The sequence below is a fragment of the Schistocerca americana genome, chromosome 7 (assembly GCF_021461395.2).
Source record: "Schistocerca americana isolate TAMUIC-IGC-003095 chromosome 7, iqSchAmer2.1, whole genome shotgun sequence".
Taxonomy (NCBI): domain Eukaryota; kingdom Metazoa; phylum Arthropoda; class Insecta; order Orthoptera; family Acrididae; genus Schistocerca; species Schistocerca americana.
The window spans coordinates 444,186,731-444,212,452 of NC_060125.1; the positions used below are offsets into that span (position 1 = coordinate 444,186,731).

At 37.0% G+C, this 25,722-nt stretch overlaps 1 protein-coding gene across 1 annotated transcript in view; it reads right to left on the minus strand.

Annotated features, from left to right (window-relative positions):
- LOC124622389 overlaps positions 1–25,722 on the minus strand; it is a 125,260-nt gene that overhangs the window by 71,000 nt on the left and 28,538 nt on the right. The window contains exon 2 of the mRNA XM_047148078.1: positions 20,569–20,615. Coding sequence (XP_047004034.1) covers positions 20,569–20,615 — 47 coding nt within the window. The remainder of the gene's footprint in view (positions 1–20,568; positions 20,616–25,722) is intronic.

Here is a 25,722-nt window from a genome sequence, read left to right on the forward strand (position 1 = left end):
ATGCATTTCAAATGGCAGCATCCACATTGGCCATCCTGTCACATCACATCATGTCATGGCACCATCAAGGTTTCTTGGAAAGAAAGATTTGATTGCTGACGTCATCTGTCCATTGTTGATCACATGACCCCCAAGCTCATTTCCTCTTGATACACAGCCATGTGCAGATCTCCATATTTCTTTTGGTCATGGGTATATTCAGTGATACCAGTTGTTGGTTGTTCGTTATTTCTTATTAACTGTTTCATTTAGTTATTTCATTTGTTAAAATTTATAATAAACAGCAAGAGATTAAGTGAAGCAGTGAGGCGGCAGTCTTAATTGTATGACGTGAGTGTACTAAATTAGATGACCCTCTACTATATTTATAGAGTGGATTTTTATGCATACTGGTACCGTATTTAATATTTTACAATGAAATGGATTGCAATATGGCTGCAACCTGAAGTGAAAAAAGTACTGTGGTTAGTATCAGGTTCATCAGTGAGTGGAATCTATTTGTTTGTTGTCGGGCATTTGTGATGCCTGACAAAGGAGTGGACTGAAACCTTCGGATACTACAACAGTGGCAAAATGCATCATTTGTGAATTATATATAACATAATGTATTAAAGTTGTTCATTTAAATATGTGTTTACGGTAGGCCTATTTATTGTTAAGTAGCTCTCTGGATTGTGTGTGAAACAGTTTTGCAAGCATCAGTGATCAATATTTATGGAGTTTCACTAGCTAACCTCAGTACAAATAATACATTTAAACTATTAAAATCCAAGTACAAGGTATAAAGGAAACCTATAAATCTCGAAGGGAAAGATACTGACAGAGATATGACTATTGCACAAAAATGGAGTGGCAACTAAACTTAAACTTAAACAAACCAATTTTTCATAGGATGTGATAGGCAGCTTGTAACACTGTGTTCCTTTAGTAATTGTGGGTATAGTTTGATGTAACAAATGAAAATAAACTGGTGCTTTAACTTTCTAAAATATAAAATGCAGATCCTTCTTCCTCAAGCCCCTTGCATAGTGTGTGAAATTCCCCTTCTGTACCATATAACAACATTTTTTGGATCCACACTGCTTTTTGTGTTGTTTTGCACTTCTGTCTTTCTTCGTTAATGTACAAGCTACCCCTGCAAACTGCACACCATTTGAGGTTAATAAATTTCATTTGAGTACAAATGTAGACTGCAGCATACACAGGCATAAACTACTGCATTGTATATACGAACTTCATGCATAAAAACAGTTGAAAAATCATCTTGTGAAGATTGCAAAAAAAAAAAAAAAAAAAAAAAAAAAAAAAAAAAAAATTGAGGACAGAACTGCCATGTGAGATTTGAGATCACAGGGCTTGAATTGACTTGATGTGAGGGTCAGTGTGAATATACCTTGACGTGACAGTGTCATAACATCAGGGTGCTAAGATGGCCAATGTGAAGTGACCTTAAAGGAGATTGTCTTGGATGACAAAATAAAATGCACAGCTACAAAAATTGGAATTCTTTTGAGCCTAGGTCCATACTTACTGCCTGCTGGGAAACATACCCTGAAGGCATTCACAAGTGAAAGTATTGCTTACAGGTAATTCCACTTGTACTGATACTGCCTGTCTTGTTCTGAGATGGTTCATGAGTAAGTAGAATGCTAGAGTGCGGAATAAACTGTGAGAACAGGGAAGCTTTGGAATTTGTATAATCATGAAAGCATAGTTAAATAAATTCTGGTGGTGTCATATTTTCGGTGGTGGTATACCCACTTTTACAAGAAGGGTATCAAAAGGACTCATTCAGAAAGGCCCAGTTGCCAAACTGGCTCTCCTGTTGTGGATGGAATCTGTTATCTCTAGTCCTAGAGCTGTGCTCCTGGCTCATGAACAATGCTTCCATATCCTAAGGAGGTGAAAAGAGCACTTTTTAAATCATTGACGAAACAGTTCAATTTGCATCCCAGGAACTATTACCAAGGAAACCGAGAGTATTTACTTTCTTCAGGCAAGAAGTCTTGAGTTGTCGTGTATGTGGTACCCTTGCAAGTTCAAAAGGTAGTCCTAGAAAACAATACTTTCAGTAGTCTGGTTTCTAGGTATTCTACAGAAAGGCCACAACAGGTGATGTAGTCAGTGAAAAATGGTACCCATGTCTTTGTGCCCATTTTTGTGTTGTCTGTATAGCTGTCTGCAGTTGGCATTCTGCTGTACATAATAATACAGAATTGTAATATAAAAAAAGGCTATCAACACACAGTGGGGTGGTATGGCTTTATCTCCCACCTCATCTACTATCACATTTATTACAATTGCAAAAAGTGTATCATTTATACATTATCCCTGTGGGACTCCATTTTTCAGTAAGTATTGGTGACTAAGGATTGTGCCCATTCACACTGTAAAGAGTTTAGTAACAAAAAAATTTGCATGAACACAGGTTCTTATAAAACTACACTCATGCAGAAATGATAAAATGTGATGCCATCATATTGTATTGTATGCCTTGTGTAAATCAAAAAATACTGTGATCAGATGTCAGTGATGCACAAAGGCGTCTCTAAGCACAAACTACAATTGTATGAGATGATCATTGGTGGTTTGGCATCTCCAGAATCAATACTGGAATTGGGAAAGGAGATTTCTAGATTCCAAATACTAACAAAGCAGTGCAGCAACCATCCTTTCCAGCACTTTACATAAGTTACATGTTAGGTTGATGGTCTGTAGCTATTTCTGTTTTCTGGGTCTTGTTTTGGCATTATTAGAGGTATTGTGACTTCCCTCTCCATTGCAACTAAAATTCTCCACCTTCCAAATCTTGTGTAAATTTTTAAAGTAGAGATTTACTGTTTTCACCAAGATCTTAAAGCTTTTGATAATGGATGTTGTCTTGTCTTGGGAATGTGTTCCTACATTGTTTCAAAGATTTATACAGTTCCCAGTTTGTAAAGGGTGCACTGAGGTTGAAGAGTCTATTGAGATAAAAGATATTTTGATGCATGTCTGAAAGAGCAGACACTGTTGCTGCATGAAATACTTCAAAAGTAATTTGTTGACAGTGAATTCTTGACATCAGCTCTATTAGCTATAGTGACATATGAAAATTTGTGCTGGACTGGGACTCTAGCCCTGATTTCCCAATTATAGAGTGGTCGTCTTAAACAGTTCAGCTATCTGTGCATGCTCCCTGGACTGACCCTACTTCCATATGTCACGCTATCTATATCTTTATATCAAAGTGCACTAAAATCTCCACCTAATACTCACAACATTACTTGTGTTTCCGCCTCAGGGTGAACGACACAACAAGGAATCAAGAACAATGTTGTGATCATCACGTAGGTGCCTATGTTTGCAATACTTATATGCACATCTGAAAGAAAAGATACTGTTGACAATCCACAGCTATATGAAATATTTCTAAATTAATTCGCTGACTGTGAATTCCATGACATCTGTTGTATTAAGTATTGTGACATACGAAAATTTGTGCCAGACTGGCACTCAAACCCGGATTTCACTTTTACTGCAAGCAGTCACCTTAATCACTTCTCTATTTTTTGAGATTTTTTTTAGAATTGTGGTTTATTAGTCTCATAACATATATAATCAAAATCATTTGATTCAGGTACAAGAGACAAGTCAAAAGTTTGGTAAAATTTACCATAAACACAGAAAGCTGATGTTTACATACAGCATCATAATAATAATACAATTTTGTTTTATATGCACAAAAGGCAGAGATAATAATAATAATAATAATAATAATAATAATAATAATAATAATAATAACAATTCCCCGTGGAGGCCCGGGAAAAGAATAGGCCTCCGGTATGTTCTGCCAGTTGTAAAAGGCGACGAAAAGAACAAACCACTAATAGGGCTACCCCCCTTTTAGTGTGATTAGTTGGTTCAGGACAGAACTAAAAAAGCCTCGGACAAGCGCCGTCATGGTCGGGGACGACATTTGAACCCAAATCCAAATAGAGGTGTTTTGCAGGATATGCTTCCTGCAACCACCCTAGAAGGAAAACAAAGACAGAGGATGAGATGGTCAGATGAAGTTAATCGACACCTCATATTCTCTTATTACCAAGCAACAAACCTAGGAACTAACACAACTGGATACAGATCACAAGTATACACAACATTCATTACCAGATACCCAGAATTAAAATTTTTAACAGAACAACGACTAGCTGATCAGATCCGTGTAATAATCAAAAATGACAGGATACCCCAGTCAGAATTAGAAAACATCAAACAACAAGTACAACAAATACTGGAACAAAATAATGTGCAATCGGAAGAAGAAGAAGAAGATGAAAATACAGTACTGGACTCAAACATCCCAGGGCAAACAAACAAAGAACAACACGCATTAATTAAACAATCAGAGGAAAACGAAATCTTAAGACAGCCACCAGAACAAGCACAAACAGAACACGAAGTGACACACATGTTGGATACAGAAGAAAAATTTCAGCTGACATATATAGAATACAAAGACACAAATACAGACATTAGACCATTCTTGCATAGACCGCCAAATAACCCACAAGTCGAAACAACAATAAAAACTATTAACACAATCATACACAACAAAATAAATGAAAACACAACTATGGAAGAGTTACAACTACTGGTTTATATAGGAGCACTCACTACACTAAATATACACACTAGGCAGATATCAGAACCAACCAACACACAGAAGAAACCCACAAAACCAGCATGGCAACACAGGCTACAGATCAGAATAGAAAAACTGAGAAAAGACATCGGACAGCTAACACAATTTATAGGAAATGAAATGTCAGAAAAAAAACGAAAAAGGTTAGGTAAAATCTCACAACAAGAAGCGATAGAGCGATTAGATGAAAAGAAGCAGAAATTACAAGCATTGGCCAAACGACTTAGAAGATACAAAAAAAGTGAAAATAGAAGGAAACAAAACCAAACATGCAACACAAACCAAAAGAAATTTTACCAATCAATAGATAACACACACATTAAAATAGACAATCCACCAAACATAACAGACATGGAACACTTCTGGAGCAACATATGGTCAAACCCGGTACAACATAACAGGCATGCACGGTGAATACAAGCAGAAACAGACACATACAAGATGATACTGCGGATGCCTGAAGTGATAATTTTGCAACATGAAGTCACCCAAGCAATTAATTCTACTCACAATTGGAAAGCCCCTGGAAAAGATAAAATAGCAAATTTCTGGCTAAAGAAGTTCACCTCAACACATTCACATCTAACTAAATTATTTAACAAGATATAAATTATTTAACAGTTACATTGCAGACCCATACACATTCCCTGAAAAACTTACACATGGAATAACTTATCTGAAACCTAAAGATCAAGTAGACACAGCAAACCCAGCTAAATATCGCCCCATAACATGCCTACCAACAATATACAAAATATTAACTTCAGTCATTACACAGAAATTAATAACACATACAACACAGAAAAAATTATAAATGAAGAACAAAAAGGCTGTTGCAAAGGAGCACGAGGATGTAAAGAGCAACTGATAATAGATGCAGAGGTGACATATCAAGCTAAAACTAAACAAAGGTCGCTACACTACGCATACATTGATTACCAAAAAGCTTTTGATAGTGTACCCCACTCATGGTTACTACAAATATTGGAAATATACAAAGTAGATCCTAAATTGATACAGTTCCTAAACATAGTAATGAAAAATTGGAAAACCACACTTAATATACAAACAAATTCAAATAATATCACATCACAGCCAATACAGATTAAGCGTGGAATATACCAAGGAGACTCATTAAGTCCTTTCTGGTTCTGCCTTGCTCTGAACCCACTATCCAACATGCTAAATAATACAAATTATGGATACAATATTACTGGAACATACCCACACAAAATCACACATTTGCTATACATGGATGATCTAAAACTACTGGCAGCAACAAATCAACAACTCAACCAATTACTGAAGATAACAGAAGTATTCAGCAATGATATAAATATGGCTTTTGGAACAGACAAATGTAAGAAAAACAGCACAGTCAAGGGAAAACACACTAAACAAGAAGATTACATATTGGATAACCACAGCAACTGCATAGAAGCGATGGAAAAAACAGATGCCTATAAATATCTAGGATACAGACAAAAAATAGGAATAGATAATACAAATATTAAAGAAGAACTAAAAGAAAAATATAGACAAAGGCTGACAAAAATACTGAAAACAGAATTGACAGCAAGAAACAAGGCAAAAGCTATAAATACTTATGCTATACCAATATTGACCTACTCATTTGGAGTAGTGAAATGGAGTAACACAGACCTAGAAGCACTCAATACACTTACATGATCACAATGCCACAAATATAGAATACATCACATACATTCAGCAACAGAAAGATTCACATTAAGCAGAAAGGAAGGAGGAAGTGGATTTATCGACATAAAAAACCTACATTATGGACAGGTAGACAATTTAAGAAAATTCTTTCTAGAACGAGCAGAAACTAGCAAAATACACAAAGCAATCATTCATATAAATACATCGGCTACACCACTGCAATTTCATAACCACTTCTACAACCCTCTAGATCACATAACATCAACAGATACGAAGAAAGTAAATTGGAAAAAGAAGACACTACATGGCAAGCACCCGTATCATCTAACACAGCCACACATCGATCAAGACGCATCCAACACATGGCTAAGAAAAGACAATATATACAGTGAGACGGAAGGATTCATGATTGCAATACAGGATCAAACAATAAACACCAGGTATTACAGTAAGCATATTATTAAAGATCCCAATACCACAACAGATAAATGCAGACTATGCAAACAACAAATAGAAACAGTAGATCACATCACAAGCGGGTGTACAATACTAGCAAATACAGAATACCCCAGAAGACATGACAATGTAGCAAAAATAATACATCAACAGCTTGCCTTACAACATAAACTTATAAAACAACACGTTCCCACATACAAGTATGCACCACAAAATGTACTGGAGAATGATGAATTCAAATTATACTGGAACAGAACCATTATAACAGATAAAACAACACCACATAACAAAACTGACATCATACTCACCAATAAAAAGAAGAAATTAACACCAGTAATTGAAATATCCATACCCAATACAACAAATATACAAAAGAAAACAGGAGAAAAAATTGAAAAATACATCCAACTGGCTGAGGAAGTCAAGGACATGTGGCATCAGGATAAAGTTGACATTATACCAATTATACTATCAACTACAGGAGTCATACCACACAATATCCACCAGTACATCAATGCAATACAGCTACATCCAAACTTATATAAACAACTACAGAAATCCGTAATTATTGGTACATGTTCAATCACCCAAAAGTTCCTAAATGCAATATAACATATACCGTACAGTTGAAAGGAAGTCACACTTGATCAAGGTCCGCGTCACTTTCCATTTTGGACCAGACATAACGTCTGAGGAAAGAAAGAAACAATAATAATAAAATACTATCTAAAAATCTAGCACTAAATTACCCTAACTCAAATTATCATGTCATCCTCTAAAAATTCTTCTATCGAGTAGTAGCATTTCTCCCCCAGAATCTAATGTAGCCTTATTTTTATGATCTCTGGCTTAACATTAAATATATTTTTGCCCATTAATTTGTTATATATTGCCATCTCAATATACTGTGGATGCCGTTCATATAATTTCAATTTGTATGTGGGAAGCATAAAATTATTTTTATTTCTTGTGTTGCATGTGCGGTTAAAATGATTTTCCTCAAATAATTCATGCCTGCTGTGCAGGAAGATAATAATTTCATAAATGTATATGGAGGGTACAGTTAGGATTTCCAGTTGTCAAAATAATGGGCAACAAGATTCTGTTTTTTGTGCAGTACACATGTATCTGATCATTTTTTTCTGAAGTTTCAGTATACGAGAGAGGCCTACTCTATTTGAACTTCCCCGGATATTATACCATACCTAATTACAGATTCAAAATAACTATGGTATGCTATTATTTGTGTGCTCATGTCGGTAGCATTTGCAAGTATCTGCATTGCAATGCAAAACTGCTCAGTTTATTTGATAAGGAGTCAATATGTGTGTTCCAGTTCAAGTTTCTCAAGTTTCTGTCCACATTTAGTCCTAGGAATTTGACAGTGTCAACTTCTTCCATAAGTTGATTATTGTGTTGTATTTTAAGCTCTGCACATTTTGAGTGTTTGGTTTGAAAATGTACCATATGGGTTTTTGCAATGTTCAGTTTCAACCCATTTAACTGGAACCAGTTTTCTAGGGTATCCAGTGTGCTCACAAAGAAGTTTGGAATTTTTTCTGCATTACCATCTTCAATTAAAACAGGAGTGTCATCTGCAAACAGAACTGATGGGGAATTGATATTTGTGGATAAGTCATTTACATAGAGTAACAACAAGATTGGCCCCAAAATGGAGCTTTGAGGCACACCTTGTGATACAGTACTCCACTTCGAAAAATAATTCACCTCATTTGAAGTGATAGTTACCCTTTGTTTTCTGTTCTGCAGGTACAATGTAAGTCATTCGAGAGTATTGCCCTTAATCTCATATTTATAGAATTTGTAGATATGCCAGGCATGGTTTACAGAGTTGAAAGCTTTAGTAAGATCACAGAAAATACCAGCAACCTCTGGTACAGTGCTCTGCCTATCTTTTCAATAAAGTTATTCACTGCATCCAGGGTTTTTTTCCTGGTTGGAATCCAAATTGATTATTTATAATAATATCATTTTTTACAATAAATTTTGTATCTGGTTTGCAGCTACTTTCTCAAACACTTTCGACAAGATTGGAAGAATAGAAATAGGATTATAGTTTCCCATGTCTTCCCTCTACCCTTTCTTGAACAGAGGTCTGACTTTGGCATTGTCTCATTCTCCCTACTGTGGGAATCCAAATAATGTTGTGAGCATTAGTTAATCAGTTTTATTGATATAATATAAGGTTGTAGACAGTGTGACATGAGAGTTTGTGTCAGTCCAGGAAGTGTGCATAGATAGCTGAAATGGTTAAGGCAACCACTCACAATAAGTGTAAAATCTGGGTTTGTGTCCTGGCCCAACAAATTATCATGTGTCACTATTGTGTATTAGATCTACACCTAATATAGCTGATGTCAAGAAATTCACAGTTAGTGAATTAATTTCGTGTACAAATTTTCATGTCACTATTGGGTAGTAGATCTATACCTAATACAGTTGACACCAAGGAAATCACAGTCAGTGAATTAATTTCAAAATAAAAGATATTGTATTGCAGTATATTGAATGGTGATGTGTGAAAGTAGGATGGCAGTTCTTAGATGCCAACATTTGTGCGTAATATACTGCTAACAGTTCATCAATGGCAGAGGAACTGGTGTTAATTTTCCCTTCATCATCAATTCCATGAATTGCATTAGTGACGTGAAATCCACTAATCCGCCATCATTTGGACCACAATTCTGAAGCTTGTGCATGAACTGTCATTGAAGAAACATATAATTCCCAAAATTCTTTCTTCTTTTGTTTCACAAAGTAATACGATTTTGTCCTTGATACTTTGAATAAAATTAAATTTTCAATAAAGGCGTGGTACATATGTCTTTGTACAGTTCTTTGTTGTTCTCTGATGGCATCTGTAACATCTCAGCACTACACAAACAAGCTTACATCAAGAACAACCAGAAAAGAATGGTATTGTATTGTTCATAACTTGGATGATCATTCTGTTGCATCTTGTACTATTTCATCAGTTCTCTTCTCTCTATTTCTACTGACCTGCACTTTATCGGTGAAAGTATCCTCAATGGTTTTTTGCAGTTATCAATGTGGTAAACTATTGTTGTGTTGTAGATATGGGACCAATTCAATAATAGGATAATGATCACTACTGCAAAGGCCATCATGAATTTTCCAATTTATCTCAGGTGGGACACTATGACTGCGGACTGTCAAATCTGCTGCAACATATAAGCCACAGATGGTGCTGAAATGTGTTGGATCCTCCAAAGTTGTTAGGTAGAGAAGATGAGTGCAACTTTTTAATTAGATATTCCATTTCCCTGTAGGTAATATGTTGGTCAGGATGATTGTAAATATTACAGATTATCACCATTAGACTCAACTGTACTCTAATGGTCACTGCCTCAAATATAGTGTTCATAGGTGTTTCTTCACTGAAAATGTTTTATTTGAGTAGTGTGCAAACACATCCAGTTGTTCATTCCATATTTATCCTATTTTTATCACACACAACAAGTAGGAAAAATGGGCTTCCAGAAATCTTGATGCTGTAAGTATTGTGACAATGTTATGAAAAGGACAGACTGTTATTCACCATACAGAGGAGATGTTGAGTAGCAGACAGGCCCAACAAAAAGACTGCCAGTGAAACCAGAAGCAGAGGTCATTTGTGTGTAAGTTGTGCTTGTGTGAATGTGTGTGTGTTTTCCACTCTAGAGTAATGCCTTGTAGCCAAAAGCTCAAATGTATAGCTATCTTTTTGTTGTGCCCCTCTGCAACTAGATGTCTCCTTTTTATGATGAGTAGTACTCTATCCTTCCCATAATACTGTCATTATTTCATCCTGGATTTTCCATTATACATGTTTTTGATAGTTTGTGAATGTAAGTCCATTGTAAAATCATTGAAAAGACGTTGGTGGGGTTACAGAAAATAATGATGATATGCATTGTTCTGCAGAGTGTTTCAATGTCCCCCATGCTGTAGGCATAGTGTCCATAGAGTCTTCTGCTGTCAAGAAGAGTTCTGGTTGCAGTTGAACTGATGTGTTAGTTCTTTGTTTTATTTATTTCCTGCCTTTTTCCCTTCTTTTTCTCTTTTGCTGTTTTCCTTTGTGAAATTTTTCCGTTTGTATGTTTGGGTAACAAGACAACAAACTTTTCTTCAGGTTGATGTCTTAGCCTCTTTTAACCACTGACTACTATCTTACTGTACATCAGTCATATTATGGAGGAAGAAGCCGTGAAATGGAACTTCCTCTCTTGTGCTGTCAGAGGAATATGAAGGGTCTCCTTCTGTACCTGTTGGGAGGAACCTGCTGACTCTGCAAGACTGGAAATCAAGAATGACAGAGATCTTTCTTCCATGTATTTTTTTGTTTGCATTTTATGTTCTTTGTTTATAGTAGGTGATAGATTTGGCTTTGAAAATGTTGAGGTAGACAGGGTGATAGCCACAACTCTAGAATAATGGTCATCACATCAACTGGATGTGTGTGTTCATATTTTTTCCTTGCTTCAGGATATGACAGGCAGTCCATCATTTTATTTTCTTGTATTTTCTTTTCTTTTCTGACATATGTCCAAAACATAAGTATCTAAAACGTCTCATGGGTGGTGGGACCTAAGGTTTCATGTCACATCTATATATAATTAACTTTTTTGGGAAGACATTTCTTCCAAAGTTTGAAATGAAAACAGCTGTAACTGTTCAGTTATCTTTTGGACCTTTTTACACCCATCAAACAAAATGTGTGTCTAGCTGAGCTAGATTAGCTTGAAGCTCCTCATCTGTTTGGGTGTAAGGTCTATGTGAAAGGTAACTTCCTGTGCTGTATTCAAACTTTTATGTAGAGAAATAGTCACTGTTATGTCACCCAGTCTTTCACATATCTGATTGTCTCAATTACAAAACTAAATGCGTTATGATCACATGGTAAACTGAATGCTAAAATCTGTGAAACTGTCTGCAAGTGCATAGCCATTTAAATGTGGCACTTTCCTAGTTTGTGTCTCTTCCCCCTCCCTGTGCTCAGACAGTGTGGTGTGGTGGAGGGGGAAGTGTGCAGCTAGGCAAGAGAGCTATAGCACACAAGCAAGAGCTTTGCTTGTATGGTGAATTCTTGTGTATCCTGCTATAGATACAGTGATAACTCATAAAAACTGGATATATTAATGCTTCTGCATAAGAGATCAATACCAATCTCAAAAGTTCATCTATCTTCCATTTTAACATGCATCTATGGTCGATATAACAGGTCTTGGTATGTCTAAGCATCTTCAGGGTAGGACGGCAGTCCATGAAATATTTATTGTTGCCTCCAGGCAAGTATTTTCTCAAGCTAAGTCACCACAATTGCCACTCCATGCTGAAGACATTTGCCATCCCACAATATGGCTCACCACATGTACACTAAAAATAAAACCAATGCACAATGTCTGTACCCATATATTGGACACATTATTTTATATTACTATTTTCTTATCATGTAACTTACTTTTGCTGTGAGTATTACTCATTGGTAAGAAGACGTAAGGATATGTCTCATTCCCCTGGAATGGTATATATCACTGCACCACATTTTGAGAGAAATGCATGTCGCTCTAGGCAAACAAAATTGTCCTTAGTTGTACTTTGTCTTTGATAACCATATCAATAAGCAGCTCAATAGAGTTTTTCATTGCTCAGAATACAACATAGTATTTCAGCAAAGGTAATACACAACAGGTAACCATGAGATCAGTGAGATATGATACTGTATTTACTCGAATCTAAGCCGCACTCGAATCTAAGCCGCACCTGAAAAATGAGACTCGAAATCAAGGAAAAAAAAATTCCCGAATCTAAGCCGCACCTGAAATTTGAGACTCGAAATTCAAGGGGAGAGAAAAATTTTAGGCTGCACCTTCAAATCGAAACAAAGTTGGTCCATTGTAATATGAGACACAATTTAGATCAAATGAAAGACGATACAGCTACAATTGTTTGGTTCGAGTCGTAAGCTTAGCAGTTAAGCTTTAAAAGGTAGCCATTGCTATGCGTCAGGCGCTCCGTCTGTATTTATACGGGTACCCTTCCTTTTTCACGTGCTTCGTCTGGCTTGAATCGATTGCTTATTTTGCTTTGATCTGGTAAGTGCCGTTTTCTTTGTTATACGTGTTTACGTCACTCTAAGCTGAAAATGCATTACTGTACTGCGTCACGCATTGTTTGTCGCATTCTTATAGTGCGTGTTTACGGCCTGTCGCCGCCCGCGGCATGGCTTGCTTTTGTGCGCGCTACCGCCGCTTACGATTAAAAAAAGAGAGGAATTGTCTCATTAGCGAAACAATGGCAATTGACTGCTACTTGTTGTTACTTACACTGCTGCTTTCTTTGATAATGATCAACAAGAACCAAATAATAGACTGCGTATTATAGAACATGTTCTGAACGAGAGTTGGGCGAAAATTTTTCTCCGTTTGAAAATCTTTGCGGCCGCTTCTTTAGTAAATCAAATTCTGCACAGAAATTAGTCATTTTAGATTTAAAAATCTAGTCAGTTGCCGTGCTTCATTTCTGACTGTATCACTATTAGGCATAAAAATAATACGAATATAAACAGGACACGATACATATTTTCTTCCGCGTTTGCTGTTGTCTCACTCTAGTTTCGTAGTTTATTAGGCAGACAGGATTTAAATTAGATAGCAACAAACAGGAAAGAATACATGGCAAAATGTATATATTTGTATTATTCTTATGGTGAAGAGAATACTGCATGTGATTCACATTTCATCAGGTTCCTATTAGCAACAGTCTTGCCAGTCTGATTTTCGTAGTACGTTGAAATTCTGCTACTTTCGAAGATGAACAATGCGTAATTTGTATTTACTTCGTTGGATAATGTATGAAAATTAAGTGATCGAAACTCGGGGCGGAGAAAAAAAAAGCTCGTCTTCCACCCTTTTTTTTAAATTTATTTACTGACGCAGAGGTTTTGGCGCCAGTATTTATCTCGTTGCCTACACAGCATGCCTGTGTAGCGCTACACACATTCGACGGCAGAAGTTAGTTGTGGCGGCACCTACCAACATTTTTCAGAACTTCCGCTTGCTTTGCACTCGATTCTAAGCCGCAGGCGGTTTTTTGGATTACAAAAACCGGAAAAAAAGTGCGGCTTAGATTCGAGTAAATACGGTATATGATACAACTGGAATAGGACTTGATGGGCAGGTGAATGGGTTTGGTCTTGTGCCTATATCTTTTGCCTCGATATTCATTCACACATCAAGTTCTGTCATTCCTATCACACAGCAGGCAGAAAAAACACAGGAAGAAGAAATGGGATATAGGAGGACCAAGATATTTCATGGGTTGGACAGATGGTTAATACCACTTTTGTAGATATGGGGAAGACTTTACAAAGGATATCTCACATTTCAAAACATAGCTCAAGTGCTTGTATAACCTCAATGTTGTATTGTGTAATTATTATGGTAAGGAGGGTTCAGAAGGAGAGTAAGGGGCAACAAGATATTACTGATGTATGTCTCAATGCTTTCACAATGTTGTGAGTGGTTACATTTTCTTGCAATATATGACTACTCACAATTAGAGTTAAAACTTTCATTCTTAAGACTAATTTTTTGCTTAAAAATAGCAGCTGCCACATTTTAACTATTCTGACACCCTATTTGAAATATTTGAGTTAATGGTCAAAAAACTACAGACGTTTAAAACCAGTTTTTCTTTCTGTGGATATTTCAACATTGACTTGTATTGCACAAACAAATGTACTGCTTGTAATGATGCCTGTACAGATAATATTCTTCTTAATTTCCACAGACGTATATGAATATGGTTAGCGTTGCAGGTGGAGGTTTTGCAGACATTGATCCACTGCTTCTAACACAGTTGATAAGCAATCAATGTATCCCAGGGGATATGGTGCAACATGGATAACAGCTCTGAGAGAAGAATACACTATGCTGTTTATTATATATAAAAACAAAGATGAGGTGACTTACCGAACGAAAGCGCTGGCAGGTCGATAGACACACAAACAAACACAAATATACACACAAAATTCAAGCTTTCGCAACAAACTGTTGCCGCATCAGGAAAGAGGGAAGGAGAGGGGAAGACGAAAGGAAGTGGGTTTTAAGGGAGAGGGTAAGGAGTCATTCCAATCCCGGGAGTGGAAAGACTTACCTTAGGGGGAAAAAAGGACAGGTATACACTCGCACACACGCACATATCCATCCACACATACAGACACAAGCAGACTTGTGGATATGTGCGTGTGTGCGAGTGTATGCCTGTCCTTTTTTCCCCCTAAGGTAAGTCTTTCCGCTCCCGGGATTGGAATGACTCCTTACCCTCTCCGTTAAAACCCACTTTCTTTCGTCTTCCCCTCTCCTTCCCTCTTTCCTGATGAGGCAACAGTTTGTTGCGAAAGCTTGAATTTTGTGTGTATGTTTGTGTTTGTTTGTGTGTCTATCGACCTGCCAGCGCTTTCGTTCGGTAAGTCACCTCATCTTTGTTTTTATATATAATTTTTCCCACGTGGAATGTTTCCCTCTATTATATTGATATCATTACTATGCTGTTTATTGATAGTTTAAATAACACAGATCGTGAATTTGTCTGTAAATGTCAAACAGGGAAAGATGGAATTGAAAAGTGCAGTCCATATATTTTTTAAATATGTAGAAGTAAAAAGTTCTATAAAGCTAAGCTTACATTTACCAAAAAAGTAGCTTGTGAAAGTTATGCAAAAGGAGGTCCAAATAAATTATAAGCAGCAAAGAACTACATTAAAACTTATCTAAGCATGTGACCGTATCACCATGTTGTATCGACAAACATTTCAGCCACATGACATGTTGCAATTTATTTAAATTCACCATTCTGATCTCTGATTATGGCAATTTGCAACAGTGGCCAAAACTGGTGTAAATTTATTTATTTATTTATTTTTATTTATTTATTTATTGTTCTGTGGGACCAAATTAAGGAGAAGTCTCTATGGTCATGGAACGAGTCAATACATGAAATTATAACACGATATTAGAAACAGATAAAATGAAATATATAAAAAACATATTCAGGTGACAAGTCGTAAGTTTAAATAAAGAAAATCAACACTGTTTAACACTGGAATTTGCTTAATTTTTTAGCTCTTCCAGGAGCTCCTCGACAGAATAGAAGGAGTGAGGCGTGAGGAAACTCTTCAGTTTAAACTTAAAAGAGTTTGGGCTACTGCTAAGATTTTTGAGTTCTTGTGGTAGCTTACTGAAAATGGACGCAGCAGAATACTGCACTCCTTCCTGCACAAGAGTCAAGGAAGTGCATTCCACATGCAGATTTGATTTCTGGCTACTATTAACTGAGTGAAAGCTGCTAACTCTTGGGAATAGGCTAATATTGCTAACAACAAACGACATTAAAGAAAATATATACTGTGAGGGCAATGTCAGAATTCCCAGACTATTGAATAGGGGTCGATAAGAGGTTCTCGAACTTACACCACATATAGCTCGAACAGCCCGTTGTTGAGCCAAAAATACCTTTTTTGAATCAGAAGAATTACCCCAAAAAATAATACCATATGCCATAAGTGTATGAAAATATGTGAAGTAGACTACTTTTCGTGTTGAAGTGTCACTTATTTCAGATACTGTTCTAATGGTAAATAAAGTAGCATTTAGTTTCTGAACAAGATCCTGGACATGGGCTTTCCACAACAGCTTACTATCTATCAGAACGCCTAGGAACTTGAACTGTTCCGTCTCGCTTATAATATGCCCATTCTGTCTGATCAAAATATCAGTTCTTGTTGAATTGTGAGTTAGAAACCGTAAAAACTGAGTCTTACTGTGATTTAGCATCAAATTATTTTCCACAAGCCACGAACTTATTTCATGAACTACATTATTTGTTACTGTTTCAATATTACACACAAGATCCTTCACTATCAAGCTGGTGCCATCAGCAAACAGAAATATTTTTGAATCACCTGTAATACTAGAAGGCATATCATTTATATAAATAAGAAACAGCAGTGGCCCCAGCACCAACCCTTGATGATGATGTCACATATTAGGACAAGTTTTATTGAAGATGAGAAGAGTTGTTGAAGCTTAGGTTCACACAGCATGGGAAATTATAAAACAAGATAATTCTAAGCAGTCACGTGAAACTATTTGATGCAGAAAAACTCAAAAAAACTGAATGATGACTTTGTCACTTGTGTCAGAGAACACGGAAAGCAAAATTAAGGCAACAGATATGTCTGTAAGCAATCTACTTGGTCTCAGTTGTCGGCAAGACATGCATTTCACCGGGAAATTATCACAGCCAATGTCATTCGAAAGATACATCTAAATTCTCTGATTCCAAAAGTAGGGACTGCTACTGGATGTCTACCGTATTTACTCGAATCTAAGCCGCACTCGAATCTAAGCCGCACTCTAATCACCTGAAAAATGAGACTCGAAATCAAGGAAAAAAAGATTTCCCGAATCTAAGCTGCACCTGAAATTTGAGACTCGAAATTCAAGGGGAGAGAAAAGTTTTAGGCCGCACCTCCAAATCGAAACAAAGTTGGTCCATTGTAATATGAGACACAATTTAGGTCGAATGAATGACGATGCAGCTACAGTAGTTTGGTTCGAGTCGTAAGCTTAGCAGTTAAGTTTTAAAAGGTAGCCATTGCTATGCGTCAGGCGCTCCGTCCGTATTTATACGGGTACCCTTCCTTTTTCACGTGCTTCGTCTGGTTTGAATCGATTGCTTATTTTGCTTTGATCTGATAAGTGCCGTTTTCTCTGTTATAGGTGTTTATGTCACTCTAAGCTGAAAATGCATCACTGTACTGTGTCATGCATTGTTTGTAGCATTCTGATAGTGCGTGTTTACAGCCTGTCACCACTCGCGGCATGGCTTGCTTTTGTGCGCGCTACCGCCACTTACAACTAAAAAGAGGCGAATCGTCTCATTAGCAAAGCAATGTCAAGAGACTGCTATTTGTTGTTACTTACACTGCTGCTTTCTTTGATAATGATCAACGAGAACCAAATAATAGGCTGCATATGATAGAACATGTTCTGAACAAGAGTTAGGCGAAAATTTTTCTCCGTTTGAAAATCTTTGCGGCCGCTTCTTTAGTACATCAAATTCTGCACAGAAATTAGAGCCATCCTAGATTTAAAAATCTAGTCGGTTGCCGTGCTTCATTTCTGAGTGTATCACTATTAATCATAAGAATAATATGAATATAAACATGACACGATAAGGATATTCTTCCGCATTTGCTGTTGTCTCACTCTAGTTTCGTAGTTTAGTAGGCAGACAGGATTTAAATGAGATAGCAACAAACACGGAAGAATACATGGCAAAATGTTTATATTCGTATTATTCTTATGGTGAATGGTGAAGAGAATACTGCTTGTGATTCACATTTCATCAGGTTACTATTAGCAACCATCTCTTCTCACGGGTAGGAAAAAATTCAGAACGTAGAGTTGGCCATATTGAAAAACATCCCAAACAGTCTTGCTAGTCGGATTTTCGTAGCACATTGAAATTCTACAACATTCGAAGATGAACAATACGGAATTTGTATTTACTTCATTGGATAATGTATGAAAATGCAGTGGTCGATACTCGGAGCAGAGAAAAAAAAGCTCGTCTTCCACCCTTTTTTTTAAATTTATTTACTGACGCAGAGGTTTTGGTGCCAGTATTTATCTTTGTGCCTACAAAGCATGCCTGTGTAGCGCTACATATATTCGACGGCAGAAGTTAGTTGTGGTGGCACCTACCAACATTTTTCAGAACTTCCGCTTGCTTTGCACTCGATTCTAAGCCGCAAGCGGTTTTTTGGATTACAAAAACCGGAAAAAAAGTGCGGCTTAGATTTGAGTAAATACGGTAACATTATTAAAAGAATTTTTCATTTTGTACCAGGTGTCTGTCTTAAGAGTTGTTAGGTGGAATTTCCATGGGACTTCAGCAGATATTTATAACTTCATTTTTACAACGTAATTGAAGTCAGCCAAACAAATACAGTTCACTACATCTTTCATGCGATACCCAGTGTCAATAAAAAGTATCAGTTTGTTTCCCATTACCTACAAAATGATTTCTGAAGTGGAATTTTATGCACCCATTTGAAAGAGCAGTTCAAAATTAGTCAAGTGCAATATTCATTTTATTGATATGTATTAACAGGGGCAGTAAAATAGGAAAAATAACAGTGATCCAGCAGTGACATGTATGCAGCCTTTTGCCATTCTGTCTGCTATCAACACGCACCAGTGTTACTCAGTCATCATTGAAGCACTGGTTGTTCTTCCTATTTTACTGTCCCTGTTAACACATATCACTAAAACGTACATCACATTAGGAGAATTGGGAACTGCTCAGTCGAATGAGCAAGTAAACCTCTGCTTTAAAAATTATTTTGTTTGTAACAGGAAACAAATTGATGATTTCTGTTGATGCTGTCTGGTGCATGAAACATATGCTCTGACAGTATTTGTTTGCACTGACTCCAGCTACAGATTGTCAAAACAAAATTGCAAAGATCTGCCAAAACACCATAATTGTGCTTGATGATGCTCATGAGACACACTCTGCATACAAGTTTTATTTTCAAAAACAGAACATGTTCAGAATATGTATCTTTTCTTGACCCATTTGCTGGCACAGTACTAAAATAAGGTAATAAAGAAGACCCATGGAGCTTCTAACCAGGCTCCATTGTGCCAATACTCTAAAAAAATATGTTCAAATTACTCACATGCATGCAATTAGGCTAGTGACCTTCAGTGTAACAATCAATTTAATTTTCAGCTGCCTAAAAGTATCCCTGATACCAGCCTGAAAATTTGGAAAGTAGAAAGACAATGTCACTTGCATTATGTGATCTAAAGAAACCATTTGAATGTTCTATTTCTGACATCACACTAACAAAATTGGAGTATTATTGTATAAATAACCTTAATTTCTTCCTGTTTATATGAAGTAAGGCAATTTGTCTTACTCAGAAATAGACGCTCTTGTTTATTAGAAATTAGTGCTGATGTTCCACAGGCCTTTGTTTCTGGACCCAGCTTTCTCAAAGAAGCTATCAATGATTTGTCCTATTGTGAGTCGTAGTCAATCAATTGTTATGCAGAGGACATAACCTTGTTTACATCATGTAACAATATCTCAGCTCCTCATCAGGAAATGCATGGATCTCAAGACTCTTCATTGGATTGGTTTGCTATCAATAAGCTACTTTGAAATCCGGACAAAACTCTGAGCACTAACAGTTGCAAATCTTTACATCTCTGACCCTATCAGGAACAACAATGTGGAATTTGTTTCTGGGTAACCATACAAAATTTTGCCATCCCAGTAAATAGGCTAGTAAGAACAAAATTCAAAGCAAATGCCTTCAGAATGATTAATAGATTATACCTCTCTCCTGGGTCAATGCTATTTGAAATTTTGAAAACAAATCTGTGTAACTCACTGTCAGATAATCCATTTATAAAAAAAAAGAGTTCTATTACATGCAAATTATTTACTTAAGTTTATAGTGCAACTTTGCTCACAGAATCAACTCTATCCATTTATTTATATCATTGTTGTCTAACTCTGATAAAGTAATTTCAAGTAAAAAAATCAATGGTGAAATAATCTTATTTCTTGATAAGGAATGACAAAATAAGAAAAAAATTAGTTTGTTACTCAAAAAGAAACCAATATTTCATATGTATTTAACTTACCATCTGTATCACAATGAGCAGTTATAAAGTCCTTTGGCAATCGCTCTCTGAGGGAAAAAACAGATTTTTCAGTGTTAATTATTGTAAATATTAAAATGATTCAACATAAATACAATTAGTGGATCACATTTTACTCACACTATGCGGGCCATTTGATGAATACCTCAACTACCACACTTCATTCCCACCTCATAAATTTATTTTTATTTGTTTATTTACTTTTCTCTGCATGGAGTATATATATATAGTATTACAAGTAATAATACTTACAAAAACAGAATACAATTTTGAAAGCAAAGATTGTGTTATACGGAAACTCTTATTAAAATGTTAAAATCAAGCATATTATGGCCAATCATACTGGTATACAGATAGGTGGTAGTCATAACAATATAAAAAGCTGAGCAATGATTGCAGCAGAGCTGGTATATGACATGGCTGCTTTCACACATGGCCTGACCTCTGATGGGGTAAGACAGTCCTGTGGCAGAACATGCAGCTGATCAGTGCTTTACAATCTGGGCCATCTGGATCCTGCTCCACCACCAGCTCTTCTGAACTGTGCAGATGGGAGTTATACTTGCAACACATTCTCCGCTCCCGAAATTATCCTGGCCTCAACCTACAATAACCTACTGTGCCCACATATTGCACCCAACAGTTTCTGTCCCCTCTGTCCTATAACCTCCACACAATTCACATCCCCTCCCCCTCATTGTGCTAGTCTCTGGCTATCCACTCCCCCCACCCAATCATTTCCTTTGTTTGCTCTTCTCTTTTTCTGCTCTCCTTACGCCCCCATCACCCACAGCCTTTTGACACTTCTTGAGTCTTGTCCTGCTGAATTCTAGGGTCAGACAGAGCTATTCTCTTCCCCTACCCATACTCTGCTATCCCTCTACCTTCCCTACCCCAATCCCTTCTGCTGATTTTGTTTGACGCAACAGTTGCTGTCCGGCTAAAGCAGCCAGAGATAGCGATCATGTGTATGCACTGTGCCTCGTTGTGTGAATGTGTGTCTGTTTTCCTTTCTTTTCTGAAGAACACTTTGGCTGAATGCTTAGTATGTAACAGTCTTTTTGTTGTGCCTGTCTATTTCAGTGTATGAACTTTACAGTGAGTAGCACTCTATCCTTTTTATAACTTTTGATATAATTTATTTACAAGACCTGAATTGAAACTGGGTCCTCTGCATAGCAGCCATACATACTGGCCACTCAGCTACAGAAGTGGACCTACATACCCACGTATAATCTGCATTTCCATAAAAGAGAAAGGTTGGCCCTCAGTCTTGAGGAATATAGCACCAGATCTAATTTTGTTATTAGTTTTGTGTATGTAATTAATTTTCTAATTTATTTTGACCATTCCTAGTTAATATCTTTTGCTACAGGTCATTGTAGGGTGAAATCAAGGTAATTGTTTTGTGACTTAGATTCTATTGTTGACTTATAAACAAATATAAATTCTGTACTAATTATAAAGATTTGGAAGAAGAACTACTAGGATTCTTAAAGTACTTATTTGGCTCTGTTCGAAAACATATTAGCAAAGCCAGCCCTTAATTAATTCCAAAATGGTTACCAGGTTTGTCAAAAGTATTGTTTGTATAACTATATCTGTTAATTTCATTATTTAAACAAATAATTCGGCCTAACCTTTGTGATAGAAGGAACTGTCAAAAAGAACGAATTTTGCAATGTATTCAGTTAGTTGAATGAGTTATGTTTTAAATGTTATTTCTGTAGTAACTTAAACGTTGAACACTGTATAGTTTCAGTGCCTATTATTGTGAGGATATATAAAGGACCAATTTTTGGTCTCGAGACAGTCAATCAGTCCATGGCCACTTTTCAGATTAACAACACTGCATCTACTTAATGGTGGAATAAGTGTAACACAACTGGAACAATTAATAACAATGTCTGTTTAATTTATTTGATAAATAGTGTCACATGTCCTGCCCCCAAGAACCATGGACCTTGCCGTTGGTGGGGAGGCTTGCGTGCCTCAGCGATACAGATGGCCATACCGTAGGTGCAACTACAATGGAGGGGTATCTGTTGAGAGGCCAGACAAACATGTGGTTCCTGAAGAGGGGCAGTAGCCTTTTCAGTAGTTGCAGGGGCAACAGTCTGGATGATTGACTGATCTAGCCTTGTTACACTAACCAAAAGGGCCTTGCTGTGCTGGTACTGCGAACGGCTGAAGGCAAGGGGAAACTACGGCCGTAATTTTTCCCGAGGGCATGCAGCTTTACTGTATGGTTAAATAATGATGGCGTCCTATTGGGTAAAATATTCCGGAGGTAAAATAGTCCCCCATTCGGATCTCCAGGTGGGGACTACTCAGGAGGATGTCGTTATCAGAAGAAAGAAAACTGGCATTCTACGGATCGGAGTGCGGAATGTCAGATCCCTTAATCGGGCAGGTAGGTTAGAAAATTTAAAAAGGGAAATGGATAGGTTAAAGTTAGATATAGTAGGAATTAGTGAAGTTTGGTTGCAGGAGGAACAAGACTTTTTGTCAGGCGTATACAGGATTATAAATACAAAATCAACTAGGGGTAATGCAGGAGTCGGTTTAATAATGAATAAAGAAATATGAGTGCAGGTAAGCTACTACAAACAGCATAGTGAACACCTTATTGTGGCCAAGATAGACATGAAGCCCACATCTACTACAGTAGTACAAGTTTATATGCCAACTAGCTCAGCAGATTACGAAGAAATTGAAGAAATGTACGATGAAATAAAATAAATTATTCAGATAGTGAAGGGAGATGAAAATTTAATAGTCGTGGGTGACTGGAATTTGGTAGTAGGAAAAGGGAGAGAAGGAAACGTAGTAGTAGGTGAATATGGATTGGGGCTCAGAAATGAAAGAGGAAGCCGCCTGGTAGAATTTTGCACAGAGCACAACACAATCATAGCTAACATTTGGTTCAAGAATCATAAAAGAAGGTTGTATACATGGAAGAAGCCTGGAGATACTGACAGGTTTAAGATAGATTATATAATGGTAATGCAGAGATTTAAGAACCAGGTTTTAAATTGTAAGACATTTCCAGGGCCAGATGTGGACTCTGACCACAATCTATTAGTTATGAACTGTAGATTAAAACTGAAGAAACTGCAAAAAGGTGGGAATTTAGGGAGATGGGACCTGGATAAACTGACTAAACCAGAGGTTGTACAGAGTTTCAGGGAGAGCATAACAGAACGATTGACAGGAATGGGGGAAAGAAATAAAGTAGAAGAAGAATGGGTAGCTTTGAGATATGAAATAGTCAAGGCAGCAGGGGATCAAGTAGGTAAAAAGATGAGGGTTAGTAGAAATCCTTGGGTAACAGAGGAAATATTGAATTTAATTGATGAAAGGAGAAAATATAAAAATGCAGTAAATGAACCAAGCAAAAAGGAATACAAACATCTCAAAAATGAGGTCAACAGGAAGTGCAAAATGGCTAAGCAGGGATGGCTAGAGGACAAATGTAAGGATGTAGAGGCTTATCTCACTAGGGGTAAGGTAGATACTGCTTACAGGAATATTAAAGAGACCTTTGGAGAAAAGAGAACAACTTGTATGAATATCAAGAGCTCAGATGGAAACCGAGTTCTAAGCAAAGAAGGGAAAGCAGAAAGGTGGAAGGAGTATAAAAAGAGGGTCTATACAAGGGCGATGAGCTTGAGGACAATATTATGGAAATGGAAGAGGATGTAGATGAAGATGAAATGGGAGATATGATACTGCGTGAAGAGTTTGACAGAGCACTGAAAGACCTGAGTCGAAACAAGGCCCCGGCAATAGACAACATTCCATTAGAACTACTGACGGCCTTAGGAGAGCCAGTCCTGACAAAACTCTACCATCTGGTGAGTAAGATGTATGAGACAGACGAAATTCCCTCAGACTTCAAGAAGAATATAATAATTCCAATCCCAAAGAAAGCAGGTGCTGACAGATGTGAAAATTACCGTACTATCAGTTTAATAAGTCACAGATGCAAAATACTAACATGAACTCTTTACAGACAAATGGAAAAACTGGTAGAAGCCGACCTCGGGAAAGATCAGTTTGGATTCTGTAGAAATATTGGAACACGTGAGGCAATACTGACCCTATGACTTATCTTAGAAGCTAGATTAAGGAAAGGCATACCTACGTTTCTAGTATTTGTAGACTTAGAGAAAGCTTTTGACAATGTTGACTGGAATACTCTCTTTCAAATTCTGAAGGTGGCAGGGATAAAATACAGGGAGTGAAGGGCTATTTACAATTTGTACAGAAACCAGATGGCAGTTATAAGAGTCGAGGGACATGAAAGGGAAGCAGTGGTTGGGAAGGGAGTGAGACAGGGTTGTAGCCCTTCCCCGACGTTATTCAATCTATATATTGAGCAAGCAGTGAAGGAAGCAAAAGAAAAGTTTGGAGTAGGTATTAAAATCCATGGAGAAGAAATAAAAACTTTGAGGTTCGCTGATGACATTGTAATTCTGTCAGAGACAGCAAAGGACTTGGAAGGGCAGTTGAACGGAATGGACAGTGTCTTGAAAGGAGGATATAAGATGAACATCAACAAAAGCAAAACAACGATAATGGCATGTAGTCGAATTAAGTCGGGTGATGCTGAGGGAATTAGATTAGGAAATGAGACACTTAAAGTAGTAAATGAGTTTTGCTATTTGGGGAGCAAAATAACTGATGATGGTCGAAGTAGAGAGGATATAAAATGTAGACTGGCAATAGCAAGGAAAGTGTTTCTTAAGAAGAGAAATTTGTTAACATCGAGTATTGATTTAAGTGTCAGGAAGTCATTTCTCAAAGTATTTGTATGGATTGTAGCTATGTATGGAAGTGAAACATGGACGATAAATAGCTTAGACAAGAAGAGAATAGAAGCCTTCGAAATGTGGTGTTACAGAAGAATGCTGACGATTAGATGGGTAGATCATATAACTAATGAGGAGGTATTGAATAGGATTGGGGAGAAGAGAAGTTTGTGGCACAACTTGACTAGAAAAAGGGGTCGGTTGGTAGGACATGTTCTGAGGCATGAAGGGATCACCAATTTATTATTGGAGGGCAGCGTGGAGGGTAAAAATCGTAGAGGGAGACCAAGAGATGAATATACTAAACAGATTCAGAAGGATG